Source organism: Anomaloglossus baeobatrachus, chromosome 7, assembly GCF_048569485.1.
Source record: "Anomaloglossus baeobatrachus isolate aAnoBae1 chromosome 7, aAnoBae1.hap1, whole genome shotgun sequence".
Classification (NCBI taxonomy): domain Eukaryota; kingdom Metazoa; phylum Chordata; class Amphibia; order Anura; family Aromobatidae; genus Anomaloglossus; species Anomaloglossus baeobatrachus.
Window position 1 is genome coordinate 22,158,342 of NC_134359.1, and position 20,864 is coordinate 22,179,205.

Genomic DNA, 20,864 nt, shown 5'->3' on the forward strand with positions numbered 1-20,864 from the left:
TTCTCATTTAAAATTGATTTACGAAGAGCATTCCACCCTCCCCTAATTTTTACCCCCATAGACGGGTCCTCAAATTGTTTCTCCCAAGATTTAAATAAACCTTCCGGGTGCTGTCCTATTAATAGATCACGCATGGCTCCATAAAGAAAAGAGATAGATGATGAAGTTATTGAGTTCTTTACCAGACAATCAAAAGAGTTAAATACTACCTCCTGGGTCACATCATGCAACTGAGTCATAATACTATATCTCACTTGGTCATATTGGATTACTTGGTTAGGCCCCAGGCCATACTGCGCTATAATTTCATCTCTACTCAACCATCTAGGCTCTGAGGTGTGCAAGAGATGAGCAACAGTCCTTATACCCCGCACCTTCCACTCTTCAAACAGCTTATTGCTTGTCCCCTGCACAAACTCTGGATTCCCCCATATAGGCAAGTATTTGGATATTTTATGGGGAAGTTTGTAGTTTTTCCTCAACGCCTTCCACGCTGCAATCGTGTCTTTAAATAAGGAAGAGTGCTTGATTTTCACAGGGAGATTAGCCTGCCTAGTATGAAGCAATGCCACCAGATCCCAAGGTTGTGCATAGTCTCTCTCAAGCTCCAACGCTGAATAATGCCTAGAGCCTTTAATCCAATCCAATATATATCTAGTCAAACAGGCTATATTGTAACCCCGAATGTTCGGCAAACTCAGACCTCCATGAACCTTAGATGCCATCAACTTCTTAAGCCCTATACGAGGGCGTTTCCCCCTCCAAATGAAGTGTGAAAAAGCTCTATTTAGCTGGACAATATCTTTATGCTTGAGAAGCAGGGGAAGTGTTTGAAGATGATACATTAATTTTGATATCGACATCATCTTAATTAGGTGGACTCTACCAATTATGTTCAATGGAAGGTCGTGCCATCTTTTAAGATCTTGCTCTATTTGGCTCAGAAGGGGTGGATAGTTTAGACTATAAAGGGTTGCCGGAACCTTACCTATTTTAACTCCCAGGTATGTGATATATGACTTAGCCACTGTAATTCCTTCAAAAGGGTTCTGCTCCCGTGTTTGAACATTTGTCCCTCCCAGGTATAGGAGCTCGCACTTTGACGCATTAATCTTGAAGCCTGAATACGCTCCAAACTCTCGCAAAATTTGTAAAATCTCGGGGACCTGCTGAGCTGGATTCGAAAGGAAAAGCAAAATGTCATCTGCAAAAAAAGCTGACTGAATTTGTCTATTATTTACAGAAATACCCTGGAAGGTGCTATGTGTAGATAACAATCGTACCAATGGTTCCAGAGCCAGATTAAAAAGTAATGGGGAAAGGGGGCAACCCTGTCTGGTTCCTTTCAGTAACGGAAAAGGGGCTGACAGATATCCTGGAATGTAAACTTGAGCCTTCGGATTTGTGTAAATTTCTCTAATGTAGGTATAAAATGACCCCGAAAAACGCATTTCATCTAGAACTCTATAAAGCCATGACCACTCAATATTGTCAAAGGCTTTCTCGGCATCTATTGTAAGCAAAGCGGGAGATTCTCCTTTCAGAGGCCGAAGGTTAACCCTATCCAGGACAAGAAGAACTTTTCTAATATTTAGTGTCCCTGATCTTTTCTGAATGAAACCGGCCTGTGCTGGGGAAATCAGTTGGGGAAGAATTATAGCTAGACGATTCGCCATAATCTTTGACATTATCTTCATATCTAGGTTGATAAGTGATATGGGCCTATACGAACCCGGATCCTTCGGGTCCTTCCCCTGTTTAGGGATCAATTTTATATATGCCCGGTTATTATTTTGGAAAGACGCATTACCGTCTAGTATGCTATTATACAGTTCTAGTAATGTAGGTAAGATCTCTTCCTTTACTGTTTTATAGAATTCTCCCGTAAATCCGTCAGGGCCAGGGGCTTTATAATTATGCATGGAGTTGATTGTCCCCAATACTTCTTCCCCCGTAATTTTAGCATTCAGAAAAGTGCGATGCTCTTCTGTGAGTCGAGGTAGTGTCACTTTAGATAAAAGATTATTATCAGGAAATTTGTCTCCCTTTTCCGACGAATAAAGGTTTCTATAATACGTGCCTAAAGTCTCAATTATTGTCTTAGGGTTTTTGTGTATCTCCCCCTTTTGATTTTTTATTTGCATGGGTCCCTGAGTTATAGTCCTATTTTTCGCTAAGTTGGCCAGTATTTTCCCTGCTTTATTTCCAAAGCGATGTAATGTAGCTTCTTGCATTGACCTAGCCATTTGTTCCCGTTTTTCCGCCCACTCATTAAAAGCTCTTTGGGCTATTACCCATCTATCTCTATGGTCCCTATCAGGATGCTTTTGAAAAGAAGTATATGCTTCCCTCAATTTATGGGAGGTTTCAGTAAATTTAAGATGAGCCTTTTTCTTCAAATAGGAAACATGTGCTATCGTTCTGCCCCGTAATACTGCCTTCGCCGTATCCCATAATAACATAGGTGTGTCTTTATGTTGATCATTATGTACCATAAATTCCGTCCACCATCCCTTTAATTTCAAGGAAAAATCTTCGTTATCTTTAAGGAAGGAAGGATATCGCCACAGATAGTCCGTTCCTCTGGGATAGATGTTTGCTAGGTCTAGCACCACCGGGGCATGGTCAGAAATCACCAAATCCTGGATAGTAGCTGAGTGGAGCGCACGTACTAGGTTCCCTGAAATAAGGAAGTAGTCAATGCGAGACCAGGAGCTATTAGCATGTGAATAGTGCGTAAATTCCCTATCCTGAGGGTGCAGTAGTCTCCACGCATCCCATAAGGCCGTGGCATTTAACAGAGGACGCATAACTTTATCATGGCCGCGCGGTACATTTGGGGGGCCTTTAGCATTTTTCCTGTCCTCTAGCACAGATACCACCGAGTTGAAATCCCCCCCAATTATTAGATTAAAATGGGCATGTTCTAAAATTTTGGCCTCAAGTCGTTGAAAGAATGATTTGTTGTTTTCGTTCGGGGCATAAATATTAAAGATTTTATAAATTCCTCCAGGTATCTCCACTGAGACCATCTGAACCCTACCTTCCGTGTCCGCATATGTTTCCAGGACTTGATGTTGTAATCTCCTACTTACTAATGTAATAACCCCTGCTTTCCTTTTAACTGAAGATGACCCATAGACTCCTCCAACCCACAATTTCCCCATCCTCTGCATGTCTGAACCTTCCAGATGAGTTTCCTGAAGGAGCGCAATGTCCGGTTTGAGGCGATTAAGGTGGCGTAATATCTTAATTCTTTTTTGGGGGGAACGTAACCCCTTAACATTCCAGGTGACTATTCTCATAAAGTGCATGTAATAAATGGAAATCCTGCCTTTCGTTTACCATGTTTTTGCTGCCCTCCTTTGCCAAAAAAAAATTCAACCAATTAGACAATTGAACATAGTGCTCACTTGCAATAACGAGAGTAGTAGTAATAATAATAACTCTGTGTAAAATCTCTGCTACTTCACTTGAATCCAAAATCCCCAAACATTTCAAACATCTCCCTCCCCTCCCCCCCCCAACTATACCATAATACTCAGACTTCACTTTTTTCTGATCATCTTCCAAGCTCAGTCAACCTTATACTTGTATAGCATTTCACCAATATAAAGGAGTGTCCCACCTACAAAGAAAGAGAGAAGGAAGAAAAAAAAAAAAGGTTCTCTTTCCTTTCCTCCGCCTCAGATTTCTTGAACTTTTTCCACTGCGGCTTCTCCAGCCTAAATCAAAAACAGGTGTCCCACCTTGAACTTCATACATCCGACATTTGTCTATTTGTCTCAGGTTCCCTTAAGTTCCTTGTTTTGTTGTCTCCGGTCCTTCGGGGAAGCTGTAGCGAGCTTCACAGAGCTCCCTTTGGTCACTCTCTGGTTCGGTGAGTCGTTGCGCCCTTGTCCTGGAGAATTCCTGAGGTCACGAGGACTGTTGATCCGCTCAATAAAGGCCTCTGCCTCCTTTGGACTTGAGAAAGAATTGTAGGATCCATCCTGATGTCTGATAATCAACGTTGCCGGGTACTTTAACTGGAAGCGTATATTTCTCTTAAATAAGGCAGAGCATATGTATGAGAATGCCCTCCGCTGCCGTGTGACCTCCGCAGAAAAATCCTCGAAGAGCAAGATGCGCGAGCCTTTCACCTCCAAGGGATGTTTCAATTTCTTGTATGCCTGTAATATTTCCTGTTTATCGGAGAAGTCCAAGTATTTCATTATGACTTGTCTTGGGCGTCTGTTATTTTCACTCTCATCACCTCTCCTTGGCGGACCAATGCGGTGCACCCTTTCCACTTTTCTCCTTCCTGCTACTCCCAGGGTTGTAGGAATAGTGGATTCACACAATGTACGTAGCTCACCAACCGGGTATGTTTCAGGCAGGCCGACAATGCGCAAATTGCTTCTTCTGGAGCGGTTCTCCAGATCGTCCACACGGTCCCTCAGGATCAGATTCTCCTTGGCCAGACGCATGACTGTAGTGTGGTCAGAGCTGAAGTCCTCCTCTAACGTCGACATTTTGGTTTCCATAGCCGCAACCTGTTCCACCGTCTCATCAAGTTGGTTCTGTATGGCACTGAGAGCTTTTGCTATTGATGCTTTAATTGTAGCGGAGATGTCAGGTAGCAAACGATTGGCGACTTCATCAGCCAGACGCTTATAATCCATACCCTCCACTGTTTTGAATACATCCGGGGTCCCCGTGGAATCCTCCATCTCCATCTGATGAGTATTCTCAGGTGACCGAGGGACACTTAATTCTGTATGGGCAGTCACAATCTTTTTTTCACACTGTACGCTGGATGTATGAGGATTTTGTGTTTTGGAGCTGCTGCGCAGCAGGTATCTTTCCATCAAATAGTGAATGAAGGGACGCAAGTTTTGACACTGATTTAGTGTGGGTTGTCGGACAAATCTTGATTCTGCTCCCCCTTTTGTTTATTCTTACTTTCACCCCTTTCTCCCCCCTGCCAGAGTTATATGAATTCTCACTGTCCTGAAACTTTGCAGGGATGTATGTTTAAACTTCCCTCCTTCAGCTTCTTTCACTTTCTCCAGAGCTTTGCACTGATTCTGTATGCCTAGAGATTCAGCACCTGCTTGTTAAGCACAGGTCTGGACAAGATGGGGGAAGGGCCCAGGGATTCCCGGCGTTTTAACTCTGCTCTTTGCAGAACTTGTCAGTAGCGTTGTTTGCAGCTGATATCTTATCAGGACTCCAGGAGATTTATTATTCTGCTGCCGGTTAACTGTTTAGTGCTGGGGGAGTGAGTGCAAGGTAAGCTGTGTCCTGCTCTCTGTGTACAGATCTGATGTTAGTGCAGGGCAGGCTCCGGCGCCATCTTTATCATGCTGCCAGATCTTGAGAGGGAGGGGGAGAGCGAAGTTCACCGCGCTGTTTCAAGTGATTATCTCCACGGCTCCCCATGAACATCCCTGCATTCAGCAACTTCACTCACCGGTGGAATGGAGCGGGGGAGGCTGGTGGGATGTCCGGTATATATGTCAGAGCTGCAGGGAATGACAGAGCTCAGGCGTCCTGTGTCCTACATGATCAGCGCAGGAGCCGGAAGTCGTTGTGACTATTATTGTTATTATTATTATTGCAGAGCTGCAATTTTTCCAAAATGTCGTAAAAAATGCTCTAAAAAAATCCTGGTGTGCCTAAAATCACTGCAGGAGACCCCTGGGTACATTTGCAAAACTTTTTGCTATTTCTGAAAAGTTGTAAAATGATGAATTGGGAGAAAACCTTGCCGACAGTGGAGAAACTTTGAAGAAAAAAAAACAACAAGTGAACAAAAAAAATAGATAAAATAGGCACAAATGGAAAAATGATTTTGGCGCAAACATTAAAAAAGGTGTAAGGGTGTGAACGCACTTTGCGTTTCCACCTGCGTTTCAGGTCCGTTTTGACAAGCACCTTTTTCATGCCAAAAGGCGTGCGTTTTGATTTTCCAGCAAAGTCAATAAAAAATGGTGATTTTCAGACCGCACTTTGCGTTTCTAAACGCTGCGTTTAATTTGCATATTTTGTGGCAAAAACCATGCGTTCAGAGAAGCAGCATGTCAATTGTTTTTGCCATTTTGGGTGCGTTTTGCTAACATGAGAAATTGCAAAAACCAAGATTCCTGCAAATTCCTGCGTTTTACCTGCTTTTTCAGTGCAGAAAACATGCTTTTTGCACATCAAAATAATGAATTGATATGTCCCTTTACACACACACATAATCCAACAATTAAAATGAAGAAAAATATGCTTAAAATGCAATTTTAACGATAAAATGTATATTACCGCTATAATTTTATGAAATATCTATATTTTCATTATTTTTCCCATTAATATAGATTTGTTCCTTTTTTTTCTCTTTTTTCATTCTGTTTGACTGTTTCAACTTTATTTAGCAGTGTCTTAATGTTCAAAACGCATCTGTCAAAACGCAGGTGAAAAAGCATGTAAAAAGCGCTGAAAACGCATCTAAAACGCGGTAAATACGCATGCGTTTTCAGCGCTAAATTTCTGAAAAAAGGCAACTTTGGTCAAATCAATTAAGTACAAAACGTGCGTTTAGAACTCACAGCCAAAAGGCAATAATGAGCGGAAGTTTGTATGGAGAGATTAATACATAATAGACAATGTTCAGATGACACATGGACGGCAAACTCCTTCTGTCGTTTTTCTGAACTAAGATTTACTTAATTTTGGGCTTTTTTAGGCCCAGAATCCAAGATCCATTTATATGCCTAAATGAAGTGCTGCAATGTATTGTTGTGTCTTGCTGGATTTCTTTCTTATGAACATATGTCTTTTTTTTTTTTATTTTTCATTTAACTAAAGAAACTACTTTAGGCCAGGTAAAAACTAAGTAGGCCTCATTTCTGAAAACTACTGTTGCCCATAGCAACCAATCAGAGCTCTTCTTTCATTTCTTAATCAGCTTTGATAAAATGAAAGCTGCGCTATGATTGGTTGCTATGGACAAGAGACAGTTTTTCTTTTAGAGTAGTTTTCACATATGTGCTGCAGTATGGGATCAAATTATGAGTCAGTTTTCACCAGTATTTTACTAAAACTCCTTGAAATGTCCCAATTATTTTTTTTTCTTAGTTTCGCGACCATTTTGATATTTTCATGCCAGTTCCGGCGTGCTCCATCCGTATTTTAGTGGGTGGAGCTACGCGAAGAGAAATTAATTATAAATTTATGCCACAAAAATGATAGAAGACAAAAATGGAGTATATTTAAGGTGGTGGCGCACAAAAGGTGAAAGACGCGTCTTAATCCAGCGCTCCCTTCACTATGGCTATGTTCGCACGTTGCGTTTTTTTCCGCGATTCTGCAGCGTTTTTAGCGGCAGCGTTTTTTTTTTTTATCCAGCAAAGTCTATGGGAAAAGCAGAAATCCTGTCTGCACTTTGCTTTTTTTTCTGCAGCGTTTAATTTGCATATTTGTGGTCAAAAACCATGCTGAAAAAGAAGCAGCATGTCCGTTGTTTTTGCCATTTCTGCAGCGTTTCCTTAACATTGGAGTCAATGAGAAATGGCAAAACGCAACCAAAATCACAATTCCTGCGTTTTTCATGCTTTTTACCTGCTTTTCCACTGCGTTTTTGGCTCCAAAAACGCATGCTTTTCTGGACAAAAATTAATGGGTTCTAATGTTCCTTTACACACACACAATAACCGAAAATTTAAATGTTAAAAAATTAGAAACTTCACCTATTTTTCTGATAAAATGTGCATAACCACTATTTTTTAATTAAGAATGATAATTTCCCATATAGTTTTATTAAAAGTTAATTTTATACTTTTTTTCTCTTTTTTTCATTCTTTTTGACTAATTCAACTTTATTTCTCAGTGTCTTGATCTAAAAAACGCATCTGCAGAAACGCAGGTGAAAACGCAGGTAAAAAGCGCTAAAAACGCGGTAAAAACGCATGCGTTTTTAGCGCTAAAAAATGGTCAAAAGCCATTTGGTCAAAAACCAAGGGAAGGAAAACGTGCAGAATAAACTGCAGGTACTCCGACGCAACGTGCGCACATAGCCTATGACCGGTGTACAAAATGGCACAAACATTTCCTTTTGAAAACACTGTGGCCACAATTCATGATTCACGCCTTTTTTTTTTTTTTTAAGTCACTTTTCAGTCTTTCCGTTCTTCTTACCAAGGAGGGTTTTCGATCAAATTTTACTCAAATTCTAAGATGCATTTTTTTCTCTCTTTTGTGTGTTTTTGCACTTGTTTAGATAATAACAGCTGCACAATCCTTTAAAATGTTCCACATTAGTCTTCAACACAAGGGGAGTGGTAATGTAGATTTTTATAAAGTTGCAATTCATTAATTAGTTAAAATATACCTAGAATTGGCTAACTATGCCGAGCAAAAATAGAAAAGTGGAAAAGAGCGTAAAAAGACTCAAAATGGATACTAAGACCTTGTACGCATGGTACAGTTTTGATGCGTTTTTGTGGTGCAGTTTGTTGCCCAAATCAGCATGTCTATCCTTATCCCAGCAAAGTAAATGAGAATCCTAAAATGCTGTGCGCCTGTTGCTTATTTTTTCCTTGCAGGTTAGGGTGCAGAAAAAAATCTACATGTCAATTCTTGGTGCGTTTTTTCCAGTGTTTTTTTTAGCCTTTCCAGCCATTGATTTCACAAAAAAAGCACCAAAAACTGCACCAATAACAAACGCTGTATATGACAGAAAGAAGCCATGTTTTCGTAATCCTGTTAAAGCGAACCTGTCACCAGCTTTCTCAGTATTGAACCAAAAGTAGCACCTTCTGCAGCTCCTGGGCTGCATTCTATGAAGGTGTGTACCGCCCCGCACTCGGCCGCAGGCAAGCCGCTCGGATCCGGGCTCGTGTGTCGGTGGCTCAAGCGCTTCCAGACCGGGGGTCACGTCGCTCTGTAAAGGGGCTGGCGTGTCGAGTGGGGGGTTTTGGATTACATTTAGAGTTCGTGACGCCACCCACGGGTTGTGGTGAATGTAGGCACCACCGCTGCCGGTTACTGGGAACCCCGGGGGAGTTGTTGGGGGCAGCTTGAGATGTTAACCCCTCCGTGGGCAGGGGATGGTGACCCCGGGACCCGGTTGGTGTGGTGCAGTGTCGGTGCGCGGCCCGCAGGCCCAGTAGTACTCACTCGGACAAACACTCAAGAGTCTCTGGTAAACCAAATGGTGGATAGTCGGTGCCCGTAGCCGGTCGCTTCGGTCCCTAAACGGTTGGTGGTGTCCGTCTTCTACTGCAACTTTTTGTAGAAGTTTGGACAACCACGCTTCAGCGACGGGAGTCCCGCTCCCCAGCGTATGCGTCGGGAGAGCCCTTTGCCCGGTGGATGTTTGGCCCTTGGCGGTGGCCGTTATCCAGAATCGGTGGGCTGTTGCCTTCTTTCGGGACTTTGGGTGGGAAAGGACCTAGAGTCCAGAACTCAATCAGTTAATTAGCGGGGTCCGGTAGATTTGGGACCGCGTTTCAGGGTCTGAGTACCCCCAACTTGTGCTCCGGTTTCCAGCTGGTTCCCCGGTTCGGTACCGGCGGGCCACTACCCTGTCCCGGCTACCTACAGTTCCACCAGGACTGTCTTCCCGGCTCCTACAGACAGCCACCACCGTCTGCCTCCTGGTCCAAGTGCCCGGGCGCCTACCCAGGGCACAGACAGATTCTACTCCTCTTAACTCCTCTCTCAACTACTCCTCTCCACTGTCACAATTAATATGCTCACTTCCCAAAACTAATCTGCACTTGAACTTCCTGCCTCTGGGCATGTGAACTCCTGGGGGGATGTGCGACCGCCAGGCTCCGCCCCCATGGTGTGGACATCAAACCCAGAGGGAGGTAACCAGGGTTTTAATGGGTGGCTGCTGACACCTTATTTAGGGATTGGTGTAGTGCATGGGGCTATCTGTGACTACCTGGCTAGTCCAGGGCGTCACAGGTGCACATTGTGCTCTGACTCCCTTTATAAAATCTGCTGCCCCGTATGTAAATGAACCGTTCTGGTCTGATGGGCGTCCTCTTTTTCGGCTCCTGTCCCTCCTTTTGCCATCCTCCTGTGATGATTGACGTGGATGATGCCTCCGTCATCATCCACGTAGCAAAATCGCGTGCCTGCGCAGTCATTCCCAGCTCGTGCAGGCGCACTTCGGTCTTCCCCATTGTGGGCAAAGCCGAAAACAGATTTTATAATGGTATTTCTGGGGTCTGCAATGGGAGTCAGGGCACAAGGTGCACCTTCATAGAATGCAGCCCAGGAGCTACAGAAGGTGACACTTTTGGTTCAATTCTGAAAAAACTGGTGACAGGTTGCCTTTAAATCCCTTTAATAAAAGCAGACACTAAATGCCACACAAACGCCTAGGCCAGCTGTCGGAATACTACAACTCCCAACGTGACCTCACTGGTTATTCAGGTTGTGCTGCAAGTTGTAGTCTTGTAAAAGCTGGAAAGACAGGTGGAAACTATTGATGTAGCCTAAATGTGGCTGAACAGGAGATAAGAGGTAAAAGAGGAGATGAGCAGGGAGCATCTTACCTCCTCGGAGCTGTGGTCCTCAGTGGCAGTGCAGGGGTCTCCGGCTGCTGGAGAGTCACATAAGAAAGGCTTTGTCCCAGGACACAAGTCACAGGCGGCTTCATCATCTGCTCCTGTGAATGGTTCTGTCACTCAGTGTCTGCCCCTCCTGCCCACACCACAACACAGATCTTACCTGCCAGGGGCCCGCACCTCTCCAGAGCAGCCATCAGCTGCTGTCTCAGGGGACTCTTCACTTCTGACACGTAGCTGACTGCAGACCGTCCCCCGCTATCCAAGACCCCGGTGTCTCTGAGGATAAACACCTATTTACACTAAAGACTCTTCTCATAGAAGATACATTACATTACTAATCCTGTACTGATCTCGAGTTATATCCTGTATTATACTCCAGAGCTGCGCTCACTATTCTACTGGTGCAGTCACTGTGTACATACATTACATTACTGATCCTGAGTTACATCCTGTATTATCCTCCAGAGCTGCACTCTCTATTCTGCTGGTGCAGTCACTGTGTACATACATTACATTACTGATCCTGAGTTACATCCTGTATTATACTCCAGAGCTGCACTCACTATTATGCTGGTGCAGTCACTGTGTGCATACATTAGATTGTACTGATCCTGAGTTACATCCTGTATTATACTCCAGAGCTGCACTCACTATTCTGCTGGTGCAGTCACTGTGTAACAGGTGTAAGTGAATTGCTGAGCACCTGTACCTAGGTGTTCGGGGGCCCCAGCAGGACCCCGCCAGGTGCTGACATCATCCCGTTCTTATAAGCACAGATTTCCCAGTTCTATGGCTGTATCCTGTGGGGAGCTTTGATGATGCCATTTTCCTCTGCTGTGTATATATAGCTTGGTGAACTCACACGTGGTGGTGGAGCAGTTCTTGCAGCACGGCTTCAGGGCTGTAGTCAGATGCCATAGTCAGGCTGTCAAACAGGTCCACGTCCCGCAGCACCAACATGACCGGGGTCAGGCCTTGTCCGTTCCTGGAGTGCATGTAATGAGCATGGCCTGCGGACTGGAAAACAAAGCATTAAAGCAGTGCAAACCTCCGGAGCGCCGGCGACAAGGGGTTTTATGGTTAAAAAGATGGAAAAAAATCCTAATTTTGGAACAAATGTTCCCTTATTGTTGTGCGGTTCCTCTGTTACTCCTCTTGGAAATGACAACTCTGTATTTTCTTCTCCACTTATCAAAGGGCTGGACAGTGTCATTGTAGCTAGTGACACATCCCTGACTGGTGACAGTATAATTGTACATTTCCAGGAGGAATAACAGAGGAACTGTGGCGAATAAAAAGAAACAAAGTTTCAGAATTCTTATTTTATGGGATACACAATCGCGAATGAAAGTAGACAGAGGAGAGGTCCAGTCCTAGACAGTGGGGAAACCACAACTCCCAGCAAGCCCTACCATTGAGGACCCGCTGGGGGTTATCTCCCAAGCCTGGAGACCATGTGTAGTAGATCACTGACCAGTAGGTGCTGGATTCTCTCCAGATCTCCTTGCCATGCGGCCTGCATCATGGCTAGCTGCGGATACGAGGTGTGCGTCACTGCGGCCAGCAGCTGCGCCCGGGTGCCAGCGTCAGCCACATGCACCGCCGTGTGATGTGCCACATTGCAGAGCGTGACATCCGCGCCATGCTGCAGAAGAAGCGCAATCACCTGCAGAAAGGAGCAGAGATAAAGGGGGATTTTCCTCAAATCTATCAAACCCCTACATTTTTGTCCTACTTGTTGACAATGTAACCTGACTGCAGCAGCCGATCACCTCGCACCAATACCTGCCGCCAATGCTCATCAGATGTAGCAGAGCTGAACAGGTCATGCAGCTTTCATGCCATGCCCAGTGAGTCAAGAAAAGTCAGAAAAAGGAATTCCCCAAACTATTGCCACAAATCTGGAAGCTACAATTATCCACAATGTCTTGTGCCGAAACATTAAGATTTCCCTTCACTGGAACCAAGAGGCCGACGCCTAATAACAGCGCATAGGTTTATCCCTCCTCCACCATCTGTACAATGCAGTGATGCCGTAATGTTCTCCAATCACCAAACCCAGACTCCTCCATCAAATGCAGATAGTGAAGTGGTTACGGCTTTACACCACTGCACCCGATGCTTGACATTATGCTTGGTGATGTAAGACTCGGCATTGTGCTTGGCGATGTACGGATCAGCATTGTGCTTGGTAATGTACGGCTCAGCATTGTGCTTGGCGATGTACGGCTCGGCATTGTGCTTGGTGATGTATGGCTCGGCATTGTGCTTGGTGATGTAAGGCTCAGCATTGTGCTTGGTGATGTACGGCTCGGCATTGTGCTTGGCGATGTACGGATCAGCATTGTGCTTGGTAATGTACGGCTCGGCATTGTGCTTGGCGATGTACGGATCAGCATTGTGCTTGGTGATGTATGGCTCGGCATTGTGCTTGGTGATGTACGGCTCAGCATTGTGCTTGGTGATGTACGGCTCGGCATTGTGCTTGGTGATGTAAGACTCGGCATTGTGATTGGTGATGTACGGCTCGGCATTGTGCTTGGTGATGTAAGACTCGGCATTGTGCTTGGTGATGTACGGCTCGGCATTGTGCTTGGTGATGTAAGACTCGGCATTGTGCTTGGGGGATGTACGGCTCGGCATTGTGCTTGGTGATGTACAACTCGGCATTGTGCTTGGTGATGTACGGCTCAGCGTTGTGCTTGGTGATGTATGGCTCTGCATTGTGCTTGGTGATGTATGGCTCAGCGTTGTGCTTGGTGATGTAGGGCTCGGCATTGGGCTTGGTGATGTACGGCTTGGCATTGTGCTTGGTGATGTACGGCTCGGCATTGTGCTTGATGATGTACGGCTCTGCATTGTGCTTGGTGATGTACGGCTCGGCATTGTGCTTAGTGATGTACGGCTCGGCATTGTGCTTGGTGATGTATGGCTCAGCGTTGTGCTTGGTGATGTATGGCTCTGCATTGTGCTTGGTGATGTATGGCTCAGCGTTGTGCTTGGTGATGTAGGGCTCGGCATTGGGCTTGGTGATGTTTGGCTTGGCATTGTGCTTGGTGATGTACGGCTCGGCATTGTGCTTGATGATGTACGGCTCTGCATTGTGCTTGGTGATGTACGGCTCGGCATTGTGCTTAGTGATGTACGGCTCGGCATTGTGCTTGGTGATGTATGGCTCGGCATTGTGCTTGGTGATGTATGGCTCAGCATTGTGCTTGGTGCTGTACGGCTCGGCATTGTGCTTGGTGATGTGGGGCTCGGCATTGTGCTTGGTGATATATGGCTCGGCATTGTGCTTGGTGATGTACGGCTCGGCATTGTGCTTGGTGATGTATGGCTCGGCATTGTGCTTGGTGATGTATGGCTCGGCATTGTGCTTGGTGATGTATGGCTCGGCATTGTGCTTGGTGATGTACGGCTCGGCATTGTGCTTGGTGATGTACGGCTCGGCATTGTGCTTGGTGATGTACGGCTCGGCATTGTGCTTGGTGATGTACGGCTCGGCATTGTGCTTGGTGATGTACGGCTCGGCATTGTGCTTGGTGATGTATGGCTCGGCATTGTGCTTGGTGATGTACGGCTCGGCATTGTGCTTGGTGATGTATGGCTCGGCATTGTGCTTGGTGATGAACGGCTCAGCATTGTGCTTGGTGATGTATGGCTCAGCATTGTGCTTGGTGATGTATGGCTCGGCATTGTGCTTGGTGATGTATGGCTCGGCATTGTGCTTGGTGATATATGGCTCGGCATTGTGCTTGGTGATATATGGCTCAGCAATGTTTCTTGGTGATGTACGGCTCGGCATTGTGCTTGGTGATATATGGCTCGGCATTGTGCTTGGTGATGTATGGCTCAGCAATGTTTCTTGGTGATGTATGGCTCGGCATTGTGCTTGGTGATGTATGGCTCAGCAATGTTTCTTGGTGATGTACGGCTGCTGCACAATCATGAAGCTTACATCAGGTGCAGTGTTTGTGCTGATGTTACTAGAGGAGGTCTGGACTCTGCAGTTATGGGGTCAGGAGAGCGGTGGTGACTTTTCTGCCCTCTGCTCCGCACCACTCGGCCCCCTGCTCTGTAATGTTACAGGTTCCTTCCACTTCTCAATAATATCACTCACAGGTGATGGGGAAGATTCAAGAGGAGGAAATGACATTAACGGACTGGTTACCCCAGAGGCTCCTATTACAGGATGCGCTGGTATCAGTGAGCTCCTCACCACCAACTGTTCTGCCATATATTAGTAAGGGGAGATGGCATAGTGGGGGGCCATATGTGATACATTGGGAAGCGAGGAGCCGGATGTTATCCTCCATGGGGCAATAGTGCCGGATGTTATACACCGGGGGGCAATAGTGCCAGATGTTATACACTGGGGGGCAATGGTGCCGGATGTTATACACCGGGGGGCAATGGGGTCGGATGTTATACCCTATGGGGCAATGGTGTTGGATGTTATACACCAGGGGGCAATGGTGATGGATGTTATACACCGGGGGGCAATGGTGCCGGATGTTATACACCGGGGGGCAATGGTGCCGGATGTTATACACTGGGGGGCAATGGTGTCGGATGTTATACCCTATGGGGCAATGGTGCCGGATGTTATACACCGGGGGGCAATGGTGCCGGATGTTATACACTGGGGGTCATGGGGCCGGATGTTATACACCGGGGGGCAATGGTGCCGGATGTTATACACCGGGGGGCAATGGTGTCGGATGTTATACACCGGGGGCAATGGGGTCGGATGTTATACCCTATGGGGCAATAGTGTTGGATGTTATACACCAGGGGGCAATGGTGATGGATGTTATACACCGGGGGGCAATGGTGCCGGATGTTATACACCGGGGGGCAATGGTGCCGGATGTTATACACTGGGGGGCAATGGTGTCGGATGTTATACCCTATGGGGCAATGGTGCCGGATGTTATACACCGGGGGGCAATGGTGCCGGATGTTATACACTGGGGGTAATGTGGCCGGATGTTATATACCGGGGGGCAATGGTGCCGGATGTTATACACCGGGGGGCAATGGTGTCGGATGTTATACACCGGGGGGCAATGGGGTCGGATGTTATACCCTATGGGGCAATGGTGTTGGATGTTATACACCAGGGGGCAATGGTGATGGATGTTATACACCGGGGGGCAATGGTGATGGATGTTATACACCAGGGGGCAATGGTGATGGATGTTATACACCGGGGGCAATGGTGCCGGATGTTATACACCGGGGGCAATGGTGCCGGATGTTATACACCGGGGGGCAATGGTGATGGATGTTATACACCGGGGGCAATGGTGCCGGATGTTATACACCGGGGGCAATGGTGCCGGATGTTATACACCGGGGGCAATGGTGCCGGATGTTATACACCGGGGGGCAATGGTGTCGGATGTTATACCCTATGGGGCAATGGTGTTGGATGTTATACACCAGGGAGCAATGGTGCCAAATGTTATACACCAGAGAGCAATGGTGTCGGATGTTATACACCGGGGGGCAATGGTGTTGGATGTTATACACCGGGGGCAATAGTGCCGCATGGGTTACACCAGGGGGCAATGGTACCGGATGGTTTACGCCAGCGGGCAATTGTGCCATATGGCATACACTAACTGCACTGGGTCAGAATGAGAAACCGGAATGCCCAGTACGTTTCTCCATGCAGTGTATATAGTATATATATGCTCACCTCTGAGCGCTTCTCCCCTGCAGCCGCTATCAGTGCCGTGTTTCCAGTCTCTGGATGCGGAGTGTTTATCAGTCGGGGTTCAATACTGAGATGTGTGCTGATTTCTTGCACGTCGCCCCTCGCTGCAGCCTCCAGAAATAGCAAAATCGATTTTCCTTCGCGTTTGTCCTCCTCGTCCATCATCACTTCCTAGGGAATAATATGTGACCCTCTTATTTACTTTTGGCGCCTTTGGTCGTGGACAGGAAACATAAACTGACCTTATTGCATCCGGTGTCTGAGTTTGAATTTTACCTTTTTTTAACCCTTGTAACATTCCGCAAAATTTTCATAATCCGAAACCTATTTAATTATTTTATTACAACTAATTCTAATATCCGGCGCTTAGTTGGTCGCCTTTGAAGCACCTCCAGTCTTCTCATATATATACCCATTGCTTACTGCAGCAGTCCATCCAGTCGACCCTTTCCAAAATATGGGATTTTGGGTAAAGAATAGAGATGATCGAATACTTCGATTATTCGGCTTTGCGAATATTTTCTGAATACCTCGCCACTATTCAACTATTCGCGAATATTCGATGCGCAATGTAAGTCTATGGGAACCCAAATAACAACTATTCGGAACTATTCGGGCTTCCCATAGACTTACATTGCGCATCGAATAGTCGAATAGCGGCGAGGTATTCGGAAAATATTTGCGAAGCCGAATAATAGAAGTTTTCGATCATCCCTAGTAAAGAACCATTGACCACAGTTTTTCACCCCTTGCCAGGCGACTCTTCAGGAAAATGTTAGTGGGTAATTTCTACGACAGTGCCAATGGCTGGCATCCAAGTCAGTGGCACTCACGTTGCTTCCTAACAGTAATAACCCCCGTTTACCGATGACAGCGCCAACTACCGGATACTTTGCCAATCGCAGTGCTCCTGATACTAGTGCCTGATGTTTGCCCCATATCAATGTTACCTACAGTAACCCTCGTGACACTCCATATACCTTACGTGGATCAAGTAGGTGGGTGGCAGTCAGTCTAAGGCGGGCTTTGCACACTACGACATCGCAGGTGCGATGTCGGTGGGGTCAAATCGAAAGTGATGCACATCCGGCGTCGCTGTCGATATCGTAGTGTGTAAATCCTTAATGATACGATTAACGAGTGCAAAAGCGTCGTTATCGTATCATCGGTGTAGGGTCTGACATTTCCATTATGCCGGTGCAGCTACGGTACGATGTTGTTCCTCGTTCCTGCGGCAGCACACATCGCTGTATATGAAGCCGCTGGAGCGAGGAACATCTTTAGGAAGGAGGCGGTTCGCCGGCCAGAGCGACGTCGCAGGGCGGGTGAGTGCATGTGAAGCTGGCGTAGCGATAATGTTGGCTACACCAGCAATCACAAGATATCGCTGCTGCGACAGGGGCGGGGACTATCGCACTCGGCATCGCTAGCATGGGCTTGCGGTGTCGCAGCGTGCAAAGTACACATCACGTGATGCCCAATCACCACCTCCCTTAACCAGCATTGTGAGACATGTGGCTTTCTGCACCCGTTCCCTTCTCCCAGATTTACCCTCTGATGGCAGAATTATTTAATATTAGGTAGTGTGCGGCATATATCGGCTTTTCGCTGCCTCTAGTGCAGTGATGGCGAACCTATGGCACGCGTGCTGTCGCCCGATGCTGCAGGTTTGATCTGCTAGTGCAGTGGCGCCGGCAGATCAAATCTGTGTTGGAGCGGAGGAGACATTTCTCCTCCACTCTGACACTCCTCCCCCCCAGGCTGCAGTGGGTTGCCTAGGAGACGGAGGAGCGTCAGAGAGCAGCGCCGGCGCCGTCTGCTGGCCGCGTGGGAACTGAGGACCCAGCAGCGTGCAGCGGGGGAGCGGGTGCAGGTAAGTTGTATGTTGCTTTTTTTTTTATAACTCGTGGGGTGGGAGAGGGGGAGCGCACATGCCGGGGTGGGAGAGGGGGAACGCACATGGCAGCATGGGGTGGGAGAGGGGGAACGCACATGGCAGCGTGGGGTGGGAGAGGGGGAACGCACATGGCAGCGTGGGGTGGGGGTGGGGGAATGCACATGCCAGCATGGGGGGGGGAACATGCATGCCAGCATGGGAGGGATGACATGCATGCCAGCATGGGGGGGATGACATGCATGCCAGGATGGAGGAAACATGCATGCCAGGATGGAGGAAACATGCATGCCAGGATGGGGAAACATGCATGCCAGGATGGGGAAACATGCATGCCAGGATGGGGAAACATGCATGCCAGGATGGGGAAACATGCATGCCAGGATGGTGAAAACATGCATGCCAGGAAGGAGGAAAACATGCATGCCAGGATGGGGAAACATGCATGCCAGGATAGGAAAAACATGCATGCCAGGATGGAGGAAACATGCATGCCAGGATGGTGAAAACATGCATGCCAGGAAGGAGGAAAACATGCATGCCAGGATGGGGAAACATGCATGCCAGGATGGAGGAAAACATGCATGCCAGGAAGGAGGAAAACATGCATGCCAGGATGGGGAAACATGCATGCCAGGATGGGGAAACATGCATGCCAGGATGGAGGAAAACATGCATGCCAGGATGGGGAAACATGCATGCCAGGATGGGGAAACATGCATGCCAGGATGGGGAAACATGCATGCCAGGATGGAGGAAACATACATGCCAGGATGGGGAAACATGCATGCCAGGATGGAGGAAAACATGCATGCCAGGATGGAGGAAACATGCATGCCAGGATGGGGAAACATGCATGCCAGGATGGAGGAAAACATGCATGCCAGGATGGAGGAAACATGCATGCCAGGATGGAGGAAACATGCATGCCAGGATGGAGGAAACATGCATGCCAGGATGGGGAAACATGCATGCCAGGATGGGGAAACATGCATGCCAGGATGGAGGAAAACATGCATGCCAGGATGGAGGAAACATGCATGCCAGGATGGGGAAACATGCATGCCAGGATGGAGGAAAACATGCATGCCAGGATGGAGGAAACATGCATGCCAGGAAGGAGGAAAACATGCATGCCAGGATGGAGGAAACATGCATGCCAGGATGGAGGAAACATGCGTGCCAGGATGGAGGAAAACATGCATGCCAGGATGGAGGAAAACATGCATGCCAGGATGGAGGAAAACATGCATGCCAGGATGGAGGAAAACATGCATGCCAGGATGGAGGAAACATGCATGCCAGGAAGGAGGAAAACATGCATGCCAGGATGGAGGAAACATGCCACGATAGGGTACATTTACCAGGAAGGGGTACATTTACCTGGATGGGGTAAATTAACCAGGATTGGGAACATTTACCAGGAATGGGGTACATGCCGGGATGGGGGAACATTTACAAGTGTATATGTCAGGATGGGGTACATTTACCAGCATGGGGGAACATGCAAGAATGGGTAACATTTACCAGGATGGAGGACATTTACCATGATGGGGCCATGATGGGGATAAATATACCACAATGTAGGAAATCTATATCAGGATGGGGACATGTTTACCAGGAAGTGGCCGAGGAAGGGGACAGAACTGCAGAATGATGGGGAGGGGAGCAACTCGTACGTCTTTATGGGATTTCGAGATGTTCAGACTTTGAAATGTAGATGTGGATTACAGGTGACATCTGATTGCATTGCAGGCTAAAATCTCTGTCTAATCTGCTGCAATTTTTTCCAAAAAGATCAATCCAACTGCTGTGTCTGGAAAGGGCAGGGGCTCAGCTTCAATGTGTGGTAAGCATGAGCGTGATGCCCCCTGCTGAAGAGAAGACGGCACAGGTAAGATTACAATCAATTCTTTATATAATAGGATTGCTTGGCACTTCGGAAAAAAAATTGGGTTTAGGGCTACAGTTTGGGCACTCGGCCTGTAAAAGGTTCGCCATGACTGCTCTAGTGTCTCAGGATAATAGCACACACTGTCCGCTCCTGATGTATCGGGGAGATTGGAGATGATTCTGGTGCCCCCTTCATTGGCACCATGTACAGTACATAACACAGAAGATGGGTCTCACAATGTAAGTGGTCCCAAAGCGAAGACTCATACCCTCCCTCCTGAAAGCTCACCACTGAGCCAGTCTAAGCCCCTGATTGTGGTCACGATGACAGTGGTGGGTGACAGCGGCCGTCATTGACACTTGTGCCTCCCGATTGCTTCCCAACATCACAATCTGGTAAGACCAGGACGGTGTCAGTCCTCTATACTGATACTGACCAGGTTCTCCACATTGGCTTCCCCCGTCTTTGCAAATTTATCAAGACTTTAAATTGTGCATCCCCATATCAGCTCCAGCAACCTGAGCACAGCGCTATGGTACATGTAAGCGCCATCTAAATAAAATGAATGACTCGAGACCTCAGGACAAGAACTGCAAGCCGTCCTGACCACTTCACACGTCTGGGGTAACGTGATCCCATTGTGAAACCCAATATCTGTGCGAGTGAAGAGAAGGCAGTCACCTGTCTGTGATCACGGCGGAGCGGACGTGGTGGACCATTTCAGGTGCGAGGGTCTTCTCCAGATGGCATCTACTCTCAGAGCCGGGTGTCAGGCATGGTTCGTGTTCGAGGAAAGTCTACAGC

At 47.1% G+C, this 20,864-nt stretch overlaps 1 protein-coding gene across 2 annotated transcripts in view; it reads right to left on the bottom strand.

Annotated features, from left to right (window-relative positions):
- The window catches only part of LOC142244982 (uncharacterized), a 48,394-nt gene extending 27,530 nt beyond the window's left edge, over window positions 1–20,864 (bottom strand). Inside the window, exons 1-6 of one of the 2 annotated variants that reach the window (XM_075317141.1) lie at window positions 20,742–20,864; window positions 16,255–16,443; window positions 12,025–12,216; window positions 11,413–11,567; window positions 10,711–10,826; window positions 10,536–10,648 (exon numbers count right to left, since the gene is read on the bottom strand). In XM_075317141.1, coding sequence (XP_075173256.1) covers window positions 10,536–10,648; window positions 10,711–10,826; window positions 11,413–11,567; window positions 12,025–12,216; window positions 16,255–16,437 — 759 coding nt within the window. In that variant the 5' untranslated portion in view covers window positions 16,438–16,443; window positions 20,742–20,864. The remainder of the gene's footprint in view (window positions 1–10,535; window positions 10,649–10,710; window positions 10,827–11,412; window positions 11,568–12,024; window positions 12,217–16,254; window positions 16,444–20,741) is intronic. The other variant, XM_075317142.1, reaches the window with a different exon arrangement.